At 47.5% G+C, this 20911-nt stretch overlaps 1 protein-coding gene across 10 annotated transcripts in view; it reads left to right on the forward strand.

The window, feature by feature from the left end:
* Window positions 1-20911, forward strand: part of WT1 (WT1 transcription factor) — a 47902-nt gene that overhangs the window by 23677 nt on the left and 3314 nt on the right. For 7 of the 10 annotated variants that reach the window (XM_070071860.1, XM_070071866.1, XM_051825683.2 and 4 more), the window contains 4 exons: window positions 12612-12708; window positions 16145-16295; window positions 19693-19782; window positions 20372-20464. In XM_070071860.1, the coding sequence (XP_069927961.1) occupies window positions 12612-12708; window positions 16145-16295; window positions 19693-19782; window positions 20372-20464 (431 nt within the window). The remainder of the gene's footprint in view (window positions 1-12611; window positions 12709-16144; window positions 16296-19692; window positions 19783-20371; window positions 20465-20911) is intronic. The other 3 variants (XM_070071864.1, XM_070071870.1, XM_051825688.2) reach the window with 1 other exon arrangement.

Raw genomic sequence — 20911 nt, forward strand, 5'->3', positions numbered from 1 at the left:
ATTCTTTGTTTTTTTATTTTTAAAGATTTCTTTATTTGTTTCAAAGAGTTACAAAGGGGGGGGGGGAGAGGGAGAGAGATAGAGATCAATTTTCTACCCCCTAGTTCATGTCCGAAACGGCTGCAATGGACAGGGCTGGGCTAAGCAGAAACCAGGACCCTGGATCTCCATCTGGGTTTCCCAGGTGGGTGGCAGGGGCCCAGGTACTTGGGCCATCTTCTGCTGGTTTTCCTAGGCTGTTAGCAGGGAGCTAGTTCAGAAGTGGAATAGCTGGGACGCAACAGGCAATCATATGGGAATGCTGATGTTGCAGGCAGTGACTTAACCCACTGTGCCACAATTCAGCTCCTAAGCTTATTTTGTTTATAAGAGTTCTTTCGCTTGTTATATGTAGTACAAAACAATTTTTGTGTCTTAACCATGTTAATATTTTTTTCTATCACGTTTTTGTTATAGTAAAAATTAGAAGTTTTATAACTATATTTTAAAGGGTTTGACTTCATCATGCTTATAAATAATTTTCCCATTCCCATTTTTAAAAATTTTACTTATTTTTTTCTTTTTTCCTTTTTTTTTTTTTTTTTTTTTTGACAGGCAGAGTGGACAGTGAGAGAGACAGACAGAGAGAAAGGTCTTCCTTTGCCATTGGTTCACCCTCCAATGGCCGCCGCTGCCGGCGCGCTGCGGCCGGTGCACCGCGCTGATCCGATGGCAGGAGCCAGGAGCCAGGTGCTTTTCCTGGTCTCCCATGGGGTGCAGGGCCCAAGCACCTGGGCCATCCTCCACTGCACTCCCTGGCCACAGCAGAGAGCTGGCCTGGAAGAGGGGCAACCGGGACAGAATCCGGCACCCAGGCCAGGACTAGAACCTGGTGTGCCGGCGCCGCTAGGCGGAGGATTAGCCTAGTGAGCCGCGGCACCGGCCTTTTTCTAAAGGTATTAAAAATACTCTTGTCCGGCGCCACGGCTCACTAGGCTAATCCTCCGCCTTGCGGCACCGGCACACCAGGTTCTAGTCCCGGTTGGGGCGCCGGATTCTGTCCCGGTTGCCCCTCTTCCAGGCCAGCTCTCTGCTGTGGCCAGGGAGTGCAGTGGAGGATGGCCCAGGTGCTTGGGGCCCTGCACCCGCATGGGAGACCAGGATAAGTACCTGGCTCCTGGCTTCAGATCAGCGCGGTGTGCCGGCCGCAGCGGCCATTGGAGGGTGAACCAACTGCAAAGGAAGACCTTTCTCTGTCTCTCTCTCTCACTGTCCACTCTGCCTGTCAAAAAAAAAATACTCTTTACATTTAAACATTTAATTTATCCTGAGTTTATTGGCAAGTGGATCTCATGTTAATTTATTTCTAAATGACTAGCCAGTATCCTAAATATTTTGAAGAACCCGTCCTTTCTTGCTTTCAAATATTACTGTTATCATACACTGAATTCCTTGGATCCATTTGTAGGCCCTTTATTCTCTTCTTTTGTTCAGCCAGGGTCTTTCTGCCAAGTATCAGACTGATATCTCTGCTGTAATGTTATGGTCTCTTAAATATTTGATAGGAAACTTTCTTCCCCTAGCATTGTACTTGTTTTTCAAAATACTGGAATGATCCCTTATTTATCCTTCAAGATATTTTAACTTTGTTAATTTTAAAGACATTCCTTATCACTATTGGTTCATTAATTGTGGCAAATGTTTTTTACTATTGTGAGATGTTATTAATAAGGAAAACCTATGTGGTATTCATGGGAACTCTATTAGAACATTTTCTGTAAATCTAAAATCATTCTAAAATGTTTACATTTTAAAAAGTCTGCATGGAAATTTTAAATGGATTGCATTATGTTTGAACATTAATTTTGGAGGAAATTGGCTTTTGAAACATTTTAAATCCTTTCTTCAAAAATGTGACATTTCCCAACATTTTTGCAAGTGTTGTGCCCTGTCTTTGGAATGCCCTGTATTCAAGACTTGAGCTTGCTCCTGGTCTCAGAATCCCTTTGCCCTTGAGTGTCACTCCTTTGACATCGGGATAGGCTGTTCCCTTTGTTTCTTCACCTTGGATTACTTGTGTTATTAAAGGTCCCTTTGGAGGGGGCCCTGGGGATGTGGTGGATTTGCACACATGCCTCATATCTGCAGCCTCCATGTCAAGTGGAGAAGTAGGTGAGATCTTAGTCTAGAACCCCGTGCTTGATCCCGAGGTTTTAGGTAGGAACATTTTTTTATGTAGTCGAGCATATTGAGCAACCTGGCTCAGATCTAAGAATATGTGAGCATGCTGGGTGGGTGCCCTTGAGAACCCAGCCTGAAAAGTCATGGTTCCAACTTTGCTGTGTGAGATGCAGGGTTTGTCTGGCACGTGCATTTGGGACACCTGATCTTGGCGTGGAGCTGGCAGCAATCTCTGGCTACAGAGATGAAGTATTTGAGAATATATAGCCAAATGAGTTAGATGAAGTTGGGGTTCTGATGAACCAGCATCCCCATTCCAAACACATGTAGGGGAGATCAGATACTTCTTCTCTGGTCTGCTGTTACAGAGCGTGTGGGTTCTGATGTCTGTGTGTGCTGAAACTGGAAGGCACACTATGCCTGAAATTGTCTTCCCCGCAGTAGACAGTAGGGGTGGGTAGTACACGAAGTAGGTGGGGGTTTTTTGGTGCACTGTTTCCTCCACATTGTTGTAGGAAATTGGATTTAAGAGTACCTCTGAGCTCTACTGAGTGTCAAAGGAGGGAAAATGTCAATTAGGGGAGTTCTGTGACCATTTCAAGTGGCAAGGAAAGACTGATGCTTCATAAGTGCTGATTTATGCCAGCATCGTTGTCTGTCTTCCCTGTTAAATAGTGGCAGGAGACTGGGCACATGGGAAAAGAAGACATAGGAGTCCTGACTATAAAGAAACTTCAAAAGAGGAATGCAGCATTTTGGTAATAATCGCACAGTTGGAATACATGGGCTTCCTTCAACCAGTAATGCTTTAAAGGACCAGTACTAATTTACAGATCGATGTATGTTGAAAAATAGATCCAATTATCTTTAGAAAATGTGATGTTGAATAAATCAGGACATTTTCTCTTAATCGGGTGACAGAACCCCAGTTGTAACTGGTGTATAGGCCGAAGAGGGAGTTCAGCAGGTTATTGCATTGTATTTTAAAACCTCATATCTGGACTCAGGGATTCAAGAGTCATCAGAGTATAATTCCATCATCTCTTGGCTGCTTTCCTCTTTGCTGGCTGCCTTCTCAGGCAGGCTTTCTCCATTGTGGCAAAAATAGCTCAAGATTTTGGCATCTGTAGCCTCACAAGAATGCTTCTTTGTTGGTTCTTCAGGAAAAGACTCAGGGAAGGCTTTGATTGGCCTGGGTTGGGTCACATGGCTGGAGGCTCTAGTGGTTTGATTGGTTAGTCTTTGGTATGTACTCATCCCTGGAGCATGAGAATGGAGTGGGCAGTGGGGAGGGTGTTCCCTGAAAGGGAAAGAGGGTTCTGTTCCCAGAAGACAGTGGGATGGGTGTGGGGTGGGATACTCCATAGAGAATTTGAAGTTAGTGGAAGTGGAGGGAGTCCTGTTCCTCTCCAGATTCGGTGTAGAGCTGACTCTTGTAGGCTTGTGTGAGACGTGCAAAGAAAGTGAATGAAGTAGCAGGAGGTGGAGTGGGCAGAGGGAATCTGTTTTCTAAGACTCATGGGGAAAGTATTAAAAAGTATAATAGAAGTACCACCACAGTATAATTTTTTCATGAAAAAACTTGTTTTTTTTTTTTTTTTTTAATTTAAAAAAAAACCTTCTTGTTTTAATAAAAGTATTTTCCTGAAGGTCTAACCTGAGATGAAACATCTGGGAACAGGAGGAAAGTAAATTGTTCAAGTTAAGAAAAATAGTTGATTCTTTTCTGTAGACTGTTTCTGAGGAAACTTTATGACTAAGGACATTACGAGTGTGTGTTCAAACTTGGTAAGATTTAATTTGGCTGCTTTATTTTTAGATTTTTACCTTCTGTACTTGGTTAGTAAAAGAAGCTTTATCCACTCCTTCTACCTATATATGCCCAAAGAAGAATGCTCCTTTTGTTTGTAGCAAAATTTGTTATAGAACTGCTGTATTATATTATGCAAAGGAAAGGGAGTGGCTAGATGACATTGCTAATGATATTTGTGAAGATAAGAGGATTTTATTCAGATACTATCCTTAGTCATCATGCTCAGGTAAGGAGGAAAGAGGATGTAATGTTGTTCTAGAAGTTTCTGTGCCAGGTGGCCTCCAGCTCTTCATATGGATAGTGTAGTGTCTATAAATTCTCCAAGTAAGATGCTGCAAGTGGATATGAAAATGAGTTTTGGAATTACTCTGGCTGCTGGGAACTTGGGCTTTGATGCACTAAAGCTTTAACCCTGAGCTTCCTGATGGGACCATTGAGACTTCCTAGGGGATGTTTCTGGATCTTTTGGCCCTAAGGCCTCTAGGGATGATCAGGGTCAGTTCAAATCCAGTTATCTCTGGCTCATCCTACTGAGTTGTGAGGATTTGGGCGGAGATCGGCTGATCTGTTGGTTGTCCTCTCTTAAGTCTCTTTTTTTTTTTTTTTGACAGGCAGTTTTTTTTTGACAGGCAGAGTGGACAGTGAGAGAGACAGACAGAAAGGTCTTCCTTTGCCGTTGGTTCACCCTCCAATGGCTGCCGTGGCCAGCGCACTGCGGTCGGTGCACCGCGCTGATCCAATGGCAGGAGCCAGGTACTTCTCCTGGTCTCCCATGGGGTGCAGAGCCCAAGCACTTGGGCCATCCTCCACTGCACTCCCTGGCCACAGCAGAAAGCTGGCCTGGAAGGGGGGCAACCGGGACAGAATCCAGCGCCCCAACCGGGACTAGAACCCGGTGTGCCAGCACCGCAAGGCGGAGGATTAGCCTAGTGAGCCGCGGCGCCGGCCCCTCTCTTAAGTCTTTTTTGTACTGTAGTTGATCCTGCTGTCCCTTTGTTCTCATGCTGTTGATTGGTTGGGGATAGCAGTTCAGTTACCCAGTAGAATGTCCCATGATCTGGAATTGACAAATGACGTCCTTCACTGTATAGTCTTAACTTTGGGCCCCTATCCCCTGTGCTTTCTGTAAATAAGTTGTTAGATATAGAACCTTAAGTTGAGGTTTAAAAAAATGCTTTCTAACAAATTTTTTTAAGGCAAGTATATGAGTAATTGGTGAAAGGTGCAAAATGTTCAGCTTTGCCTCTTGTGTTCACATTTCAAGGAAGCAGTATTTTTGTTGTTGTTGTTGGTTTTTTTTTTTTTTTTTTAAAACACAGATCTTCCTTCTTATCCTCCAAAAAGTGGCACATTAAACAAGAGAGTGATGGGTCTCAGGCTCAAAGCAAAGTTTATTGTCAGCACCAAAAGGAGTAGGCAGTTATGAGTGCTGAGTGTCAAGGATGGCGAGAGAAGGGTTGACAGGTGAATTCTAGGTTCTGGGCACACAGAGCTTTCCCCAGGTGCTTCTCTCTGCTGTATTGACGACCATCCAGAGGTGAAGATGGGGATGCCCAGCAGGTCAATAACTAGAGGTGGGAGAGAGAAATCGCAGGCCAAGTGGTCTCTGTCCGAGTATTCAAATTCAATGCTAATCGCCTTTACAAGTCTCTTTCTTCTCCCTCTCTCTTTCTCTCTCTTTAACTTCTTCTGTTGATAAGGGATTTCAGGAAAGCTCTGGTTTTCCTCATCTGTAAAACCTCAATTCCTTTTTATTAATCTTCTTGTGCCTGTGGAATATCAAAATTAATCATTTTTAAAGAAGCCACTCTTCAAACGCTACATTTTTTTTCTGTGTTGAACCTGGGTGTATGCATTTTTAGCATGAAGAGGACTCATAATTTGTGTTATATGAGGGACATTTTTCTCTTTTTTGCAAACTTCCTAAGGAGATGTGTTTATGCATTTGAAGGCCTTCTAGGAGAAGCAAACTTTCTCAGGATACGTTTTTATGCATTTTAAAGCAGCTTAGGAAAATGCACCGTCCAGGCTGCTGCCAGAAGTGAAGTCACTGAGAGCTGCTTCTGCTTACTGCGTCTTCCCAGTTAGGTAGAAGGAAGTTTGTTGTCGTAAAACCTGCAGAATTTGCACTGATCCGCCACACGTAAGCAGTGCATTCCCCTTGTTAGCCTGGTGCTTTCTTTATTCCAAAATAAATATTGCACCTCCTAGCAGAAGCTGGGATGTGCTGAAGAGGGAATATTTTGAATGTGCCCCTCCCGACTGCCCCCGCTGCCCTAGCCTTCCCCTCTACCCCCACTGCATTTTTCCAAGCCTGCCTAATTTCATTTATACCCTGGAGAAAGGAGCTGGAAATTATCCAGCTGTCGCGATGATAGCTTCGAACTCATGCGGATGGGGCTGCACCATCCGAATTGCCCAGCTGGCTTTGAAGGAAGAAGAGCTGTGCTGATGGGGGACCCAGACCTCAGCTGTGCCTCTGACCATCTCTGTCTCTCGTTGGGCAAATAAGTCAGTCTCTCCTTAACTTCAGTATTCTTTGCTGCCAGCTGGCGATACTACTTGGTAAACAACAGGTAGCAGTTCCTGAGTGTCTGTTGGGTATCAGGCAGACCTCACTGGATCTAACAGTCAGATGGCGGAGGTGTTGTTAGTGAATTTTACATGAAGTTGGGGCCAGGGGAGTCAAGTCATTTGCCTAAAATGATACACCTCAATGAGTCCTGTGGTTGTGTTAAAGGTAAAAGATGCCCATTTTCTTGACCTCAGTAATCAGCATACAGTAAGAAGCATACAGTATTAAATAGAGTCTGTGGCTCTTGGCCACCAATCACATGCAGTCATAGGCCTCTTGAGTTTGTTGGGATAAGGTTGCTGAGCAATACTTAACTTTTGCTCCCCACGTGGTTTTCTCTTTGATTTTCAAACAAAGCTGGGAAATAGGTTATTGCCTCATTGTGTAGATGATGCATCTTGGCTGAAGAGATTAGGTGTCTTGGGGGCTGGTGCTGTGGTGTAGTGGGCTAAGCCTCAACCTGCAGTGCAGGCATCCCATACGGTCGCTGGTTCCTGTCCTGGCAGCTCCTCTTCCTATCCAGCTCTCTGCTAATGTGCCTGGGAAAGCAGTAAAAGATGGACCAAGTGCTTGGGCTCCTGCACCCACATGGGAGACCTGGAAGAAGCTCCTGGTTCCTGGTTTCAGATCAGCCCAGCTCCAGCCACAGCCCAGCTCCAGCCACTGAGGCCATTTGAGGACTGAACCAACAGATAGAAAACCTCTGTCTCTCCCTCTCTGTGTCTGTAGCTCTGCCTCTCAAGTAAATAAATAAGTCTTAAAAAGAGAGAGAGAGAGATTAGATGTCTTATTCCTGGCCTCAGGGAAAATAATAGTAGCAGTGAGCCCGAAACACAGGTCTTGAGAGGCAGGCTGTGCTTTCAGACAGAGGGAAAGGATCCAGATTAACTGCGCTCTTTCAAATGCACCTGCAGCAATCGAATCAGTCTGGTTGCTTGGTATGGAAGGCTGAATCACGGCCCCAGAGATACCAGGTGCTAATTGCTGCAACCTGGAATTTCCACCTTCAGTGCATTTTTTAAAAATGAAGTAAGGGGGCCAGCATTTGGCTTGGTTGTTGAGATGCCCAGGTCATTTCTGGAATATCTGGGGTTAATACCTGCACCTGGTAACTGACTCCATCTTCTTGATGACATAGACCCTTGGAGGCAGCAGGTGATAACTCAAATAATTGAGTCCCTGCTACCCGTGTGAGACCTGGATTGAGTTCCTGACTCCTGGCTTCAGTGTCATCCCTAACCCAGCCACCGTGGCTATTTGGGGAATGAATCAGCAGATGGAAGATATTCTCTCTCTCTCTCTCATTCTCACTCTCACTCTCTCTCAAATAAAAATTAAAAAGCTAATTGAGAGATTATCCTGAATTATGTGGGTGGACCCTAAGTATAACAAATATTCTTATAGGAAGGCAGAGAAACATTTGATGACAGAACAGTAGGAGAGGTGACAAAAGAAGCAAGATGGAGTGATGTGAAGAAGGGACCAGGGGATGCAGATGCGGTCTAGAAACTGAAAATGGCAAGGAAAGAAATTCTCCCGTTGGAGCCTCCAGAAGAAAGCAGTATGCTGACACCTTGCCTGGAGCCTGGTGAGGCTTCTTATCTCCAGAATCATCCGAGTAAATCTGTGATGTTTTAGGAGTCACCAAATTTATGGCAATCTGTTACAGCATTCAAAGAAAACCAGTAGAGTTGAACTGATGATGCAGCAAATACAGCTTTCTGTCTCGAACTTCAACACAAACCTATTCTGAAGTGGGCCTACCAAATTCAGAGGCAAACCATTGACTCCTATAGATTAAAAACTTGCAGATTTTGGGCCGGCGCCACGGCTCACTAGGCTAATCCTCCGCCTTGTGGCGCCGGCACACTGGATTCTAGTCCCGGTTGGGGCGCCGGATTCTGTCCCGGTTGCCCCTCTTCCAGGCCAGCTCTCTGCTGTGGCCAGGGAGTGCAGTGGAGGATGGCCCAGGTGCTTGGGCCCTGCACCCCATGGGAGACCAGGAAAAGTACCTGGCTCCTGGCTCCTGCCATCAGATCAGCGCGGTGCACCGGCCGCAGCAGCCATTGGAGGGTGAACCAACGGCAAAGGAAGACCTTTCTCTCTGTCTCTCTCTCTCACTGTCCACTCTGCCTGTCAAACAAACAAACAAACAAACAAACAAAAAAAACAACTTGCAGATTTTTCTCTACAGTGCTGGCCATTTTGGATCCATAAGAATAGCATCCTCTCAAACCTTGGAGGGTTTGCATGTTTCCAGTACCCAGTTTCTGGTACATCCCCACTTCTACTTGGTTGCCCTGTGGGAAGACACTGAAGAATCAGGGTAGAATATTCCGGTTTATAGCTTCCCTCTCACTGCCCTTGTTGGCAGAATTTGCAGATTGCTGGCTGTGGTTCCAGGTTGGGAAGGGAGCTGATACATCTGGTATAGGAAATTGAAGATATGAAGGGGAGGCTCAGGCTACTGATTGCTTCTCCCATCCTGTCAGAGGCCTTATTTCAGTCACTGTGTATAGGGGACAGAAGCAAGGACTCTGGATAGTGGACTCAAGGCCAAGTTCACCATCGGACAGAATAGTTACTCCAAGATGGCTGTAAAGTTACAATGCTCACTTTACAGTAGTGTGCAAGGAGGCATATCTCAACTCAGGCTGGAACGGCCTTTCCTAACAATTAAAACTCTCCTCACATGGCATGAGTCACTGGTTGTCCAACCACAGGGCATGAACTATAGAATCCTGCTTTGAATGGTGCTTGGGATACATGACCTTCCGACACTACTTCTCCCTCTGTCAGTACATGGTTCCAAGCCCACTGACTTGCTTTTTTTTTTTTTTTTTTTTTTTTTTTTTGCCTAGGAGAGAGTCGTTACCATGTTAAAAGCCCCAGAGTTATAGGTAGTGTTCTGGGCAGACCACACTGGGAAGAGTGTTGCACTGCAGGGTTTGCACAGTGTGGAACTGCTTTGATGTGCTTCGCTTACGGAGACAAGAGTTGGCTGTTTTCTTTCTTCAGGGACCTGGTAGAAGAATCTAGTGGCTTAGCTTTTTTTTAAACTTTTATTTAATAAATATAAATTTTGAAAGTACAACTTTGGGATTATAGTGGTTTTTCCCCCGATAACCTCCCTCCCATCCACAAACCATCCCATCTCCCACTCCCTCTCCTATCCCATTCTTCATTAAGATTCATTTTCAATTATCTTTATATACAGAAAATCAACTTAGTATATACTAAGTAAAGATTTCAACCATGTATACAGTACTGTTTGAATACTAGTTTTACCGTTAATTCGCACAGTACAACCCATTAAGGACAGAGATCCTACATGGGGAGTGGGTGCATAGTGGTTCCTGTTGTTGATTTAACAATTGGCACTCTTATTTATGACGTCAGTCATCACTTGAGACTCTTGTCATGAGCTGCCGCTGCCAAGGCTGTGGAAGCCTCTTGAGTTCACAAACTCTGAGCTTATTTAGACAAAGGCCATAGTCAAAGTGGAAGTTCTCTCCTTCCTTCAGAGAGAGGTACCTCCTTCTTTGATGGTCCGTTCTTTCCGCTGGGATCTCACTCACAGAGATCTTTGATTTAGGTCGGTTGTTTTTTTTTTTTTTTTTTTGCTAGTGGCGTATCTTATGGCAGGTGCAATCTCGTTGGCTTGCTTCTGGCCATGAGGATCCATGTTCCCTTTGAGTGTCACGACTGCATGAAGTGTCTTGAGGCCCTCCCTGTTCGCGTTGTTTCCCATCCTCTGGAAAGCCAGTCAACGCCCCGAGATTAACTGTCAAGGCAGATTTTATAGTCTTCCCTTCTGATAGCAGAACTTTAAAATAATTCAGATTTTTACTAATGTTTCCTTAGAAATCCGTCAGCCCTCGAAGTGTGAGTCACCTTCTGGCTGCACGCAGAAGACGAAGCCAAGCAAAGGCAGCTTAACTTCGCAGCCTTTGGGGCAGAATGTTCTGGCAGCCCCACTCTGGTCCTGTCCTCTTTCTGCCGCTACGTGGCTGTTGCCATCAACTCTCACTTCCCGCCTGTCTGTGTAATACTGTAAGGAAGGCAGACATGGCCTTTTTCTCCCCGCAAGCCCCTTCTAAAGATCAAGAAGGCAGATCCTCTCTGAGCTTAGCGTTTCTCCCCCATATGTGATCCTGGGTTAACTCTTCAGGACCTTTGCCCCTAGATATGTCAAAAGCAGTTAAAAGATACAGAGACAAGGTGTGGTAGGTTAGAGGGAGCAGAGCTGCCACCCATCTCTCCAAACCAGGGAAAGCAGACAGGCAAGTCTTCCTGAACTGCTTGCAGCCAGAAGTAAATGTGAACCCCCACAGCTGTTGGGGCCCACGGTGCATAGACATCTCCGTGTCCTGGCAGATGCTCTTCCCTTCCAGGAACTCTTTGCCCTGTGAGTGAGAGCTGAGTCAGCCCCAGGCTTTCCCAGCATCAGACTGAGAGAGGCCTGACCTGCCATGTTCCCCCTCTCCTGCTCTGGGGACCTGGAACTGCTAGAGTGAGGCAGAGAACAGAGGGTCTCAGCCCTAGTGGCTGCTTCATCTCACCTGGAGGTAATACTTGGGCCCCATGGAAAGGGGTGATTTTTTTGAAGCAACTTTGTACATTTCATGTGCTAGTCAACCCATGTGGAGCGTACAGTAGAATGATTGTATATTCAGAGTTGTTAGACCGTCACAACTTAAGGATATTTTTAGTGATTGATCTCCATGTCCCTCCAACTCCCTTGCCTTATGCAACCAACCAGTAATCTTCTTTCTGTCCCTGTAGATTTGCGTATTCTGGAAATTTCGTATAAATGAAACCACACAATAAGTGGCCTTTTGTGATTGGCTTCTTTGGCTTAGTATGCTGTCCTCAAGGTTCATCTGTGTTGGAGCACAATCAGTACTCCATTCTGTTCCGTTCCTTTTGTATTGCCAAATAGTATCCCACTGTAGGAATTCACTGGATTTTCTTTGGCAGTTCACCAGTTGATGGACATTTGGGTGGATTTCACTTTTGACTCATAAATAATGCTGCTAATGAAGAATGTACTCAAGGTTGTGGGTTTTTTTTTGTTTGTTTGTTTGTGGACATCTGTTTTCATTTCTCTTGGGCATAAGCCTAAGAGTGGGATTTCAGGGTCAGATGGCAACTTTATGTCTAGCCTTTCAGAAATGGCCAGACATCTCCAAAGCAGATGCACCATTTTGTGTTTTTTTTTGTAAGAGTTCCCTGTGGTGACTCAGAATGTGGCTCTACTGTGCTGCCAGTGCGGATGAGAGTACTCATTCTGTCTCATTTGGAAGCAAAATGACCACGGAGCAGATTTCACCCCTGGACTGGAAGGAGAGAAAGTCTTTTTAGGGAAGACCGTCCACCCCTTCCACCAAGTGATTCTTTCCATCATTCCCCCTCCCTCAGCTCTCACTGGTAGTTCAAGGTTGGTCTGAATTCCCCCAAGGAGACAAGTGGGTCTGAAGATCATCCAGGGCCCACCTATGGCCCAGGTTGGCGACAGAGCTAAGCTGACCTGGAAGGCTGACCTGTGTGAGGTTCAGCAGAGTGGGGCTGCAGACTTGGCATCCCCACTTCGGAGGACGTGACATCTCTTCTTAAAAATATCATCACTTTCTTGGTGCTATCTGGCAAAAGACTGAGTCATGAGGTGCTGACAAAACTGCCGAGCACTTAATGGGAAACTTGAGGCATTCTGCTCATTCCTGAGATACTCACAGCCGTCAGCCCGGCCATGGAGATGGCAAACAACTTCCTGGGGATAAAAGTGTGCCATCATGGCTTTTGCTGGCCTGTCTGAGCCAGGCATAGACTGGGGAGGTGCTCCTGCGAGAACCTGAGCTGAGGTTGAGGGAGGTCTTCGTGGTGGTGGTGATGCGAGGGTTGAGCAGCCTGCTTCCATAGCAACCCCCTGGGAGAGGGAAAAAAAAGCCAAAACTTTCTCCCAGTGAGCCTTAAGAAAGTCATTTGCTCCTGACTGCAGGTAAGCAGTTCCAAACAGCAGCTGTGAACCTCCTGAGCCTTGGTATCCTTTCTTTGTGTTTGCAGCCATGGCACAGGGTATGAGAGTGACAACCACGCCACCCCCATCCTCTGCGGTGCCCAATACAGAATACACACCCATGGCGTCTTCAGAGGCATCCAGGTGAGTGTGCGTGCGTCTCTGCCCTTTCCCTGCTCACCTGCCCTTGGATTCCTTGCTGATGGCCCATTTGGTCCTGGCAAGGCTGTTCTTAACCAGAGGCTCCTTTGCCATCAGTGGCCCATCCTCTTACCCTGGGCTGGTCAGATAAAACACTTCCTGCTCTCTGCCAGAGCTGCTGTCCTGCACAGTGCCGTCCTTTCCTTGCCCCTCTATTGCTTCATGCCCCTTCTCCAGGGTGGCTGCACAGTTCATGTATTTGGACTAATTGGACTTGAATTTATGACCGGGGCCTCTGACTGCTGGTCTGTATTTCAGATGCCCAGGGGCATAGTCTGTCTGAATGACAGAACCACATACATGGCTGGGCATTCCCTACATGTCAGGCAGTATGCTAAGTTTCAGATGGAGACTTTTGTAGAAAACAGACTGTATATTTTAGATTCACAAAAAAGTTGCACAGGGCCGGCGCCGCGGCTCAATAGGCTAATCCTCCGCCTAGCGGCGCCGGCACACCGGGTTCTAGTCCCGGTCGGGGCGCCGGATTCTGTCCCGGTTGCCCCTCTTCCAGGCCAGCTCTCTGCTGTGGCCAGGGAGTGCAGTGGAGGATGGCCCAGGTGCTTGGGCCCTGCACCCCATGGGAGACCAGGAAAAGCACCTGGCTCCTGGCTCCTGCCATGGGATCAGTGCGGTGCGCCGGCCGCAGCGCGCCGGCCGCGGCGGCCATTGGAGGGTGAACCAACGGCAAAGGAAGACCTTTCTCTCTGTCTCTCTCTCTCACTGTCCACTCTGCCTGTCAAAAAAAAAAAAAAAAGTTGCACAGATTATTTCCGTATCCTACCTCCTTCCTGCCCCCTCCGTGGTTCCCTTTATTATGAATATCTGTGTTGGTGTGGTGCATCCTGATGGGATGGTAGAGATAGAGTATTGTTAACAAAAGCCCACAGACTACATTAGGGTTCATCTGTGGGTTCTGTGGGTTTTGATAAATGCACAATGCCCTGTGTATGTTGCAGGTTGAGTAGCCTTTATCTGAAATGACTGGGATCAGAAGTATTTCAGATAGGGTTTTTTTTTTCCACATAGATTTTGGAATAGTATTTACATATACATAATGAGATATTTTAGAAATGGGACCTAAGTCTAAACATGAAATTCTCTTAGGTTTCGTTTACATCTGATATGCACATAGCCCGAGTGGAATTTTAATTAAAAATCATTTTTAATGATTTTGTGCATTCCAGAGTTTTCACACATGAAGTCCAGAGCAGCATTTTTTTTTTCCACCTGTAGCATCATGGTGGCACTCATAAAGTTCAGTTTGGATTTTTGGATCAGAGATACTCAGCCTGTAGAGTGTAGTGTCACATAGAATTGCTTCATTACACTAAAGATGCCTTAAACTTCACCTGTCATCTCCTGCCTTCTCCACCCCCAAATCAGTGATCCTTTCCCAGAATGCCCTGTGGTTGTACTCACACTGTATGCAGCCTTTTCAGACTGACTGCTTTCCACCAGCAACATGCAGTTAGGGTTCCCTGTATGGCCACACACGGCCTTTCTTCCTGCAGTTAATCCTCAGTATGCCCTTCCGTGGTGGGTACTGTCATGTCGCTTTCATGGACAGGGAAGCTGAAGCCCATGGAAGACCTGTGCCTTGTGCAAAATTGCAAGGCTGGGACTTCTGAGCCCCTGTTTTAAGTGCTGTATTATTCTGCTCCTTGGGAAGACAGAGGCTTGACGAGTTTGGGGGAGGGAGCTGTCTCCAAGGCAGGGGAAGAGAGAGAAGTAGGGAGGCGGAAGTGTCAGAGGATAGCCCTGCAGAGCCCCTCAGGGGCGGTCAGGACCTCAGGGTTTGCCTCTGGGACCTAGAAGTGTGAATCCAGGGCTGCAGTGTGAGGAATGCTGGGAGGTTTGACTGCAGTAGTCTGTATCCTAAAGGAAGCCCTGTGGGGGCCAGATCCACACGTGACACGTGGGGCAGGGAGCTCTGAGAAGTTCTCATGAACCTGTCCAGAGGTGTGGCGAGGACAAAACCGTGTGTACCCTTGCCTGGGCCTTCTGATGGTGAGAAATAAAGGCCAGGGTTAGAGCAATACGGAAACTGGCTGCAGGTTCAGAGAGCCTCATCCCATCCCTCCCCTGGTAAATACCATCGGAATCCTGCCTCAGGACATGGGCTGACATCCAGGGCTCGATGTTGTGTCCCTTTCCATGTGCACTGCTGCCCCCTTTTGAATGGAAGGAAATGAAAAACGCGCCCCTGTGCCTGGCTGCCCACCGGGCCAGTTTGTCAGACCCACTGTTGGCGTCTAGAATAAACTGCAGACCGACAGGGGTTGTTGCACTGCAGACTCGTTTTCTTCGAGAATACGCCACTCAGACAGCGGGCTCACCGTTCAGTTTCATGCCCAAGACACTGGCTGGCTGACATCAATACTGTCTGTCACAAGTGCACTTTTTCCTTCAGTAAAGACACTGACTTGTTGGTGCGGAGCAAAGGGAGACAGGACTTAGAACAAAAGCGTGGGCCCCAGGGCAGGGAGTCCCTTAAGCCCAGCAGTGGTGCCAAAGCAGAACTCCATCACGGATCTACTCTGGCATCAGCCCCTGGGCCTTTCGCCCTTGACTTGCACTTCTGTCCCTGCGTGGGGAGCCCTTGCCCTGTCCCCATCTGTGACTTCCTGCTCCCAAGAGCAAGAATGGAGCCTGCTGCTCTGGTTTCCTCTAGTTCCGTTACGTGGAGTAATGACAATACACACACTGCACTTCTGCCAGATAAAGGCCATCAACAGATGGCAGGTGCACAGAAGGCAGTTGTTTTCTGTGGTCACTGCTAAAGGCTGCACAGGCTACACCAAGGGCTCCCAGTGGGTTCATTCCCCCTTCACAGAGAGAACCCTAACTCCAGGGCCTCCTTCTTCTCATTTGCTTGTGCATGAGGGTCACTTTGATGCTCATTCAGTTAGCCTGTTTTTCTCTAGAGAGAACTTCCCTACTCATTGCAGATTGGGTTCAAGGTCATGTGGTTGGTCATGTCTCCAAGTGGGAGGGAATGGATAGACTTACAACCTTGGGTATCTAGGCCGCACTGACTCAAGTAGAGAAGCTGAGACAGGATAGATTAGGAGCTCTTCCTTTTCCAGAGGCTGTGGGTCAGCAATCCCAAGTAGTCCTCATTCCAAGTACCAATTTTGGCTGATCACCTTGACAGTGTTAAAATGTCCTGAGCTGTTATCCATTAGTGATGTCTGCCATGGTCATCTGAGGTGTGGAGAGGAGTGGTTTTAGGTCTCGTACCTGCCATTTCTTCTTAGAATATATTTTGGTGCTCACTTTCCCTTGGGACTGACTGCTTGGATTAGTGATAACCAACCAGATGGACATGGATGTCCACGTGTGGCTCAAGGCCTCCATTCCTCTTATACTCTGCTTGCAGGATGTGCGGCGTGTGCCTGGAGTAGCTCCAACTCTCGTCCGGTCGACGTCTGAGACCAGTGAGAAACGCCCCTTCATGTGTGCTTACCCGGGCTGCAATAAGAGATATTTTAAGCTTTCTCACTTACAGATGCACAGCCGGAAGCACACTGGTAAGTGTCTGCCACCCAGCCATAGGTAGGGTTCCCTAACTCCTGCTCTGGGTACCTACGCCGCTGAGGACACATGTGACTTCTGGGATGGAAAGTCACCACTGTTCAAAAGGTTTAGCCAAGGTGATGGGAAAAGGCCATAGGCCCATTTTGTGTCCTGATTGTCCATTGTTTACAATGAGCAAGTGTATTCTCTTCAGGCTCTAGATAGCACAGAGCAGTGGAAGGAGAAATCCACAGAATCAGAGACCTGTGTTTGACTTCTGGCTTTACCACCAAGTAGTGAGAACTTGAGCATGTTACTTGACCTCCTTCTGAACTTTGTTTCATGTGTAAAATTCAGAGGATGTCTGCTGTATACCATGGTTATATCTGGATTAAGTTAAGTAGCTTTAAAGGACTTGTAGATATCAAGCACCTAGAATAGCACTGGGTCAACGGGTCTGAATACATAATTGTGTTCCTATTTGAATACTGGTAGCATCCCTGAAGAGAGAGGGACCAGTCTGGGAGTATGGCAGTCAGAGGGTGTTGAGAGATTGATGGGTAAGGTCATCATCATATCATCACACTTTGGAAGAGATGGGGCAAAGAAGAACTTGGTTGCTTTGGTTACTAATAACCAGCTGGCCAGGAAAGGGACGACGGATTGTAGCTTCATTTTCATTAATCAGTCTTAAAGAAAAACAAAATGATGATTTTTTTTTTTTTGGTGATAGGTCAAGGAAAACCGGATTTCTCTGAGAAATAGAGAGCTGCCTTGCTTGATGTTGGCCGCCTCAAATGTGAACACCATGTGACAGCTGTTAGCTCTCGGCCTCTTGGGCACCAGTGGGCGTGTGGTTGGGGATGCCCTGCAGGGGCAGAGTGAAGCCAGGCCTTCCTACAGGGGAGCCGGTGCTGTTCTTTACCACCCAAGGCCAGCGTCGTTACAATCACTATTGCAGTGTGATTACTACTGCCAACCTTGGTGCTAGGAAGCAGGAGAAGAGAATGAGCTGTGTTCCCATCTCTTTGACTCGTTGGACTTTGCTAATTCATCGTTTCTGGAGGATGCAGTTCTAGCATCATCCTAAGTCTGCACTCAGTAGACCACAGCCATTGAGGGTGAAAATTAGGACCAGGGGGATGCCAGGGCAATATATGGAAGGCAGTGTGGTTGTGGAAACTTTTAATGTGAAAGAGGAATTCACAACTCCGTAGAGAATGGATGACTCACATGGCATAATAGCAGCGAACAGACTTGCTGAAGCCTTTAATAAACTCTTCCTTGAAGAAGAGAGATTGATATTTAACAATCCTACAGCCTCTTTATTCAAAGAGTATGGCATTCTCCTATGTATTTATTATAGCCACACAGACCAGTATAATTAGCACTTTTTATGAGCCAGGGTCCCTCCATGTATTACTTCATTTAATCCTCACATGTGAAACAAGAGAAGTATAGAATGGAGTGGAAGAAGTTATCAAACCTCCTGCCTTTTACCTCCAACTCGTAATTCCCCTGCTCAGAGTTTTTCCAGTCTGCTTAGGAGCTGAGATGTAGCTGGATGGAAAGGGTCTAGGAAAGTATGTGTTTGGGTGCTGAATCAGAGGCTGGAACTGCTGAGAAGCCCAGAGGATATTGATTGGAACTGGGGCCGTTCAAAAAAATTTCCCAGAGGAGGGAGGGCCCAGGTTCACCATCAGAGGCTGGCACGGTTGGATGGAGGCAAGGCAGGGGAAAGCAATCAGACTGAGGGAAGCGGGCTGTCTTCTCCGAGTCAGGTGGGGTACTGCAAAAACTTCATGGAAAATGGACTTAAAGATAGTCTGGGCTGGCGCTGTGGCTCACTAGGCTAAACCTCCACCTGCGGCGCTGGCACCCCAGGTTCTAGTCCCTCTTCCAGTCCAGCTCCCTGCTGTGGCCCGGGAGGGCAGTGGAGGATGGCCCAAGTGCTTGGGCCCTGCACCCGCATGGGAGACCAGGAGGAAGCACCTGGCTCCTGGCTACGGATCGGCGCAGCTCGCCAGCCGCAGCATGCCAACCGTAGCAGCCACTTGGGGGGTGAACCAAAGAAAGGAAGACATTTCTCTCTGTCTCTCTCTCTCTCTCACTGTCTAACTCTGCCTGTCAAAAAATTTTTTTAAAAATTAAAAAAATATATAGTCTCCATTTTCCATGAAATTTCTGAAGGTCCCCTGCAGAGCTAAAGCATAGGGTGCTGGACTCAATGAAAATACAAAGTGAAGGCAAGGCTCCTGCCTTCTGGGTTTTCCAGCCTGGGGAAGACACAGACTTGGACACAGTGGGCCACATAGATGCTCTGGGATGCATTCTGTCAGGAGGGAAGAATGGGTTTAAATGTGAACATCGAGTTCCTGACTGGCCTCGCACCTGGAGCGGCATTTGTGAAGGGCCTACGGTTGACTTTGAGGGCTGGCAATGTGGAGATCAGGGTGAAGGGCGTTTCACCTGAGCCAAGGGCAAGGGCCACTGTGGGAATGGTGGGGTCTGCTGTCCAGGGGTACAGCTAGGGCAGGGCAGGGCAGAGGCAGAGGAACTGGGGGACACCCTGCAAAGGCAAGGACCAAGCGATCCGAACTGGCTGGCTCTCCATCCCACAGTGCTGGTGGCTCAGACTGATGCCCCGGCGGAGGGAGGCCTGTGGTTTCTGCACGTACTCTTGGGGCTCTCTTCCCAGGCCCTGGCTGACATTCTCTGATGAGGATGGGGGTGGGGCTCCTCCCCTTGGAGACTGGAGGTTGTGCAGCGCCACTACCGACTTCTCCCGGATAAAGGCATACCAAAACCTCTCTCAGTGCTTTGGCTGCTGGATTAACTTGGGTATCTCATGACTGTGAAGTCATTTATGCTTGCCTCAAGGATGAGAAGTTAGGAGCAGAGAACACCACATCTTTGGGCCGCAGACCTAGAACACTTGTTTCATGGGGCCGGCCTCAAGGCACGTCCATCCCCGAATTGTGCCTCAGCCTCAGCCTGGGCATTAAAACTTCCTTAGCTTTTAGTTGTCCAAATGTTCTCTGCCAATATTCTTTGAGTACTGCCTCTGTGCTGGGCGCCAGGCTGAGCCTTTGGCAGGGATGGTGAGGGTTATTCTGTTCCTAAGTCCCTCGATGTTGTCAGATCATTGGCCCATTTCAGTGAGCAAGCTGCCTGCCTCCCAGCATTTCAGATGGCTGAGCTGGTCTGGTGCCATCCTCTTCCGTGTGGCCTCCCACTCTGCTTCCACTGCCCTTGAGCGCAGGTGCAGGCACAGTCGGTGCCACTACTCTCACAGGCCCCGCCGAAGTGCCTTGGGTGTTTGGGCATCCTTCAGGCCGAGAAGGAGAGGTTGCCTTTATGAGATTCCCGTCTGCAGGATCATTTTCCAATAGAGTGTGTGTCTTCCCCAAGGTGAGAAGCCATACCAGTGTGACTTCAAGGACTGTGAGCGAAGGTTTTCTCGTTCAGACCAGCTCAAAAGACATCAAAGGAGACACACAGGTTTGTGGGCTCGCTTCTCGTCGCTGGCAGTCAGGTTCCCTGGGGTGAGGGTTGACTGCGATTCTCTCTGCTGTTGACCGTGGAGGAGGAGCGGGTCAGCGGAGTGTGTGGTTTCTCCTATAGCTTTCTGTCTCATCTCCGGGGATTTTCCTTCTCTTAAAAGAGAAAGGAAGGGAAAGGAAGCATCCCACAGCGCTCCCCCCACTGACCACAGCACACGGAGCTCCTGCTAGCACTGGGCTGATGATGCACCGGGCATCAGTCAAGGACGCAGCGGTGGGGCGCACAATCCAGTTAGCAGCCTGTGATTCACTTTTTCAGTCTCCGACACAGCTGAGGCCTGCCAGCTGGTGTGAAGCTGGATGTTTGTGGATAAGGAATGGTCATTTCCAAGACAGAAGGAGGTCCTTGAGGGTGAATCAGGTGGTTCCTGCTGGGCCTGGGGCTTTGGGGGAAATCTGAGGGCAAGACGGACATTGTAAGTGTGGCTGGACATGCCGGGCCCCTCCAGCTGCTGGAAGCCAGCCTTAGGGGCCATCCCGTGCCCCGCATTGTTAGGGCCGAGGCTAGACCTTCTCTGTCCGTTTAGGTGTGAAACCATTCCAGTGTAAAACTTGTCAGCGAAAGTTCTCCCGCTCTGACCACCTGAAGACCCACACCAGGACTCATACAGGTAAAACAAGTGCGTAAACTTTTCTTCACATTTATTTTTTCATTATTTTCTTAAAACTACTGTTGGGTGAAGTTGTTTGTGAAGAGAGAGATTGGAAAGGACCAGCATAAATGTTCTAAGATGTAGATCCAGTTGAGAGAAAGGACAGTGCGTAGCTATCTTTAAATGATAAATAATAGCCTTTTTTAAAGAAGGGGAGGAGGTATTACAGAGCAGGAGAGTGGTGTGAAAACAATGCCCAGGGTGTCGAGAATGAAAAGGAAGAGATAAGCTAGGCCCTTACTGTCCCCCACTTGTTGTATCCTATTTTTCTCCTCTGTTTGATTCTGATAAGCAGAGTTATAGAAAAAACAGCAGAAATGCTAGCAAGCCAAACACTTATGCTCCTGAGAGCTCCCACATTGCATGACACTATTTTGAGAGCAAAGTCCTTGAGATCACGTGAATGCCCCAGGA

This window comes from Oryctolagus cuniculus, chromosome 1, assembly GCF_964237555.1.
Source record: "Oryctolagus cuniculus chromosome 1, mOryCun1.1, whole genome shotgun sequence".
Classification (NCBI taxonomy): domain Eukaryota; kingdom Metazoa; phylum Chordata; class Mammalia; order Lagomorpha; family Leporidae; genus Oryctolagus; species Oryctolagus cuniculus.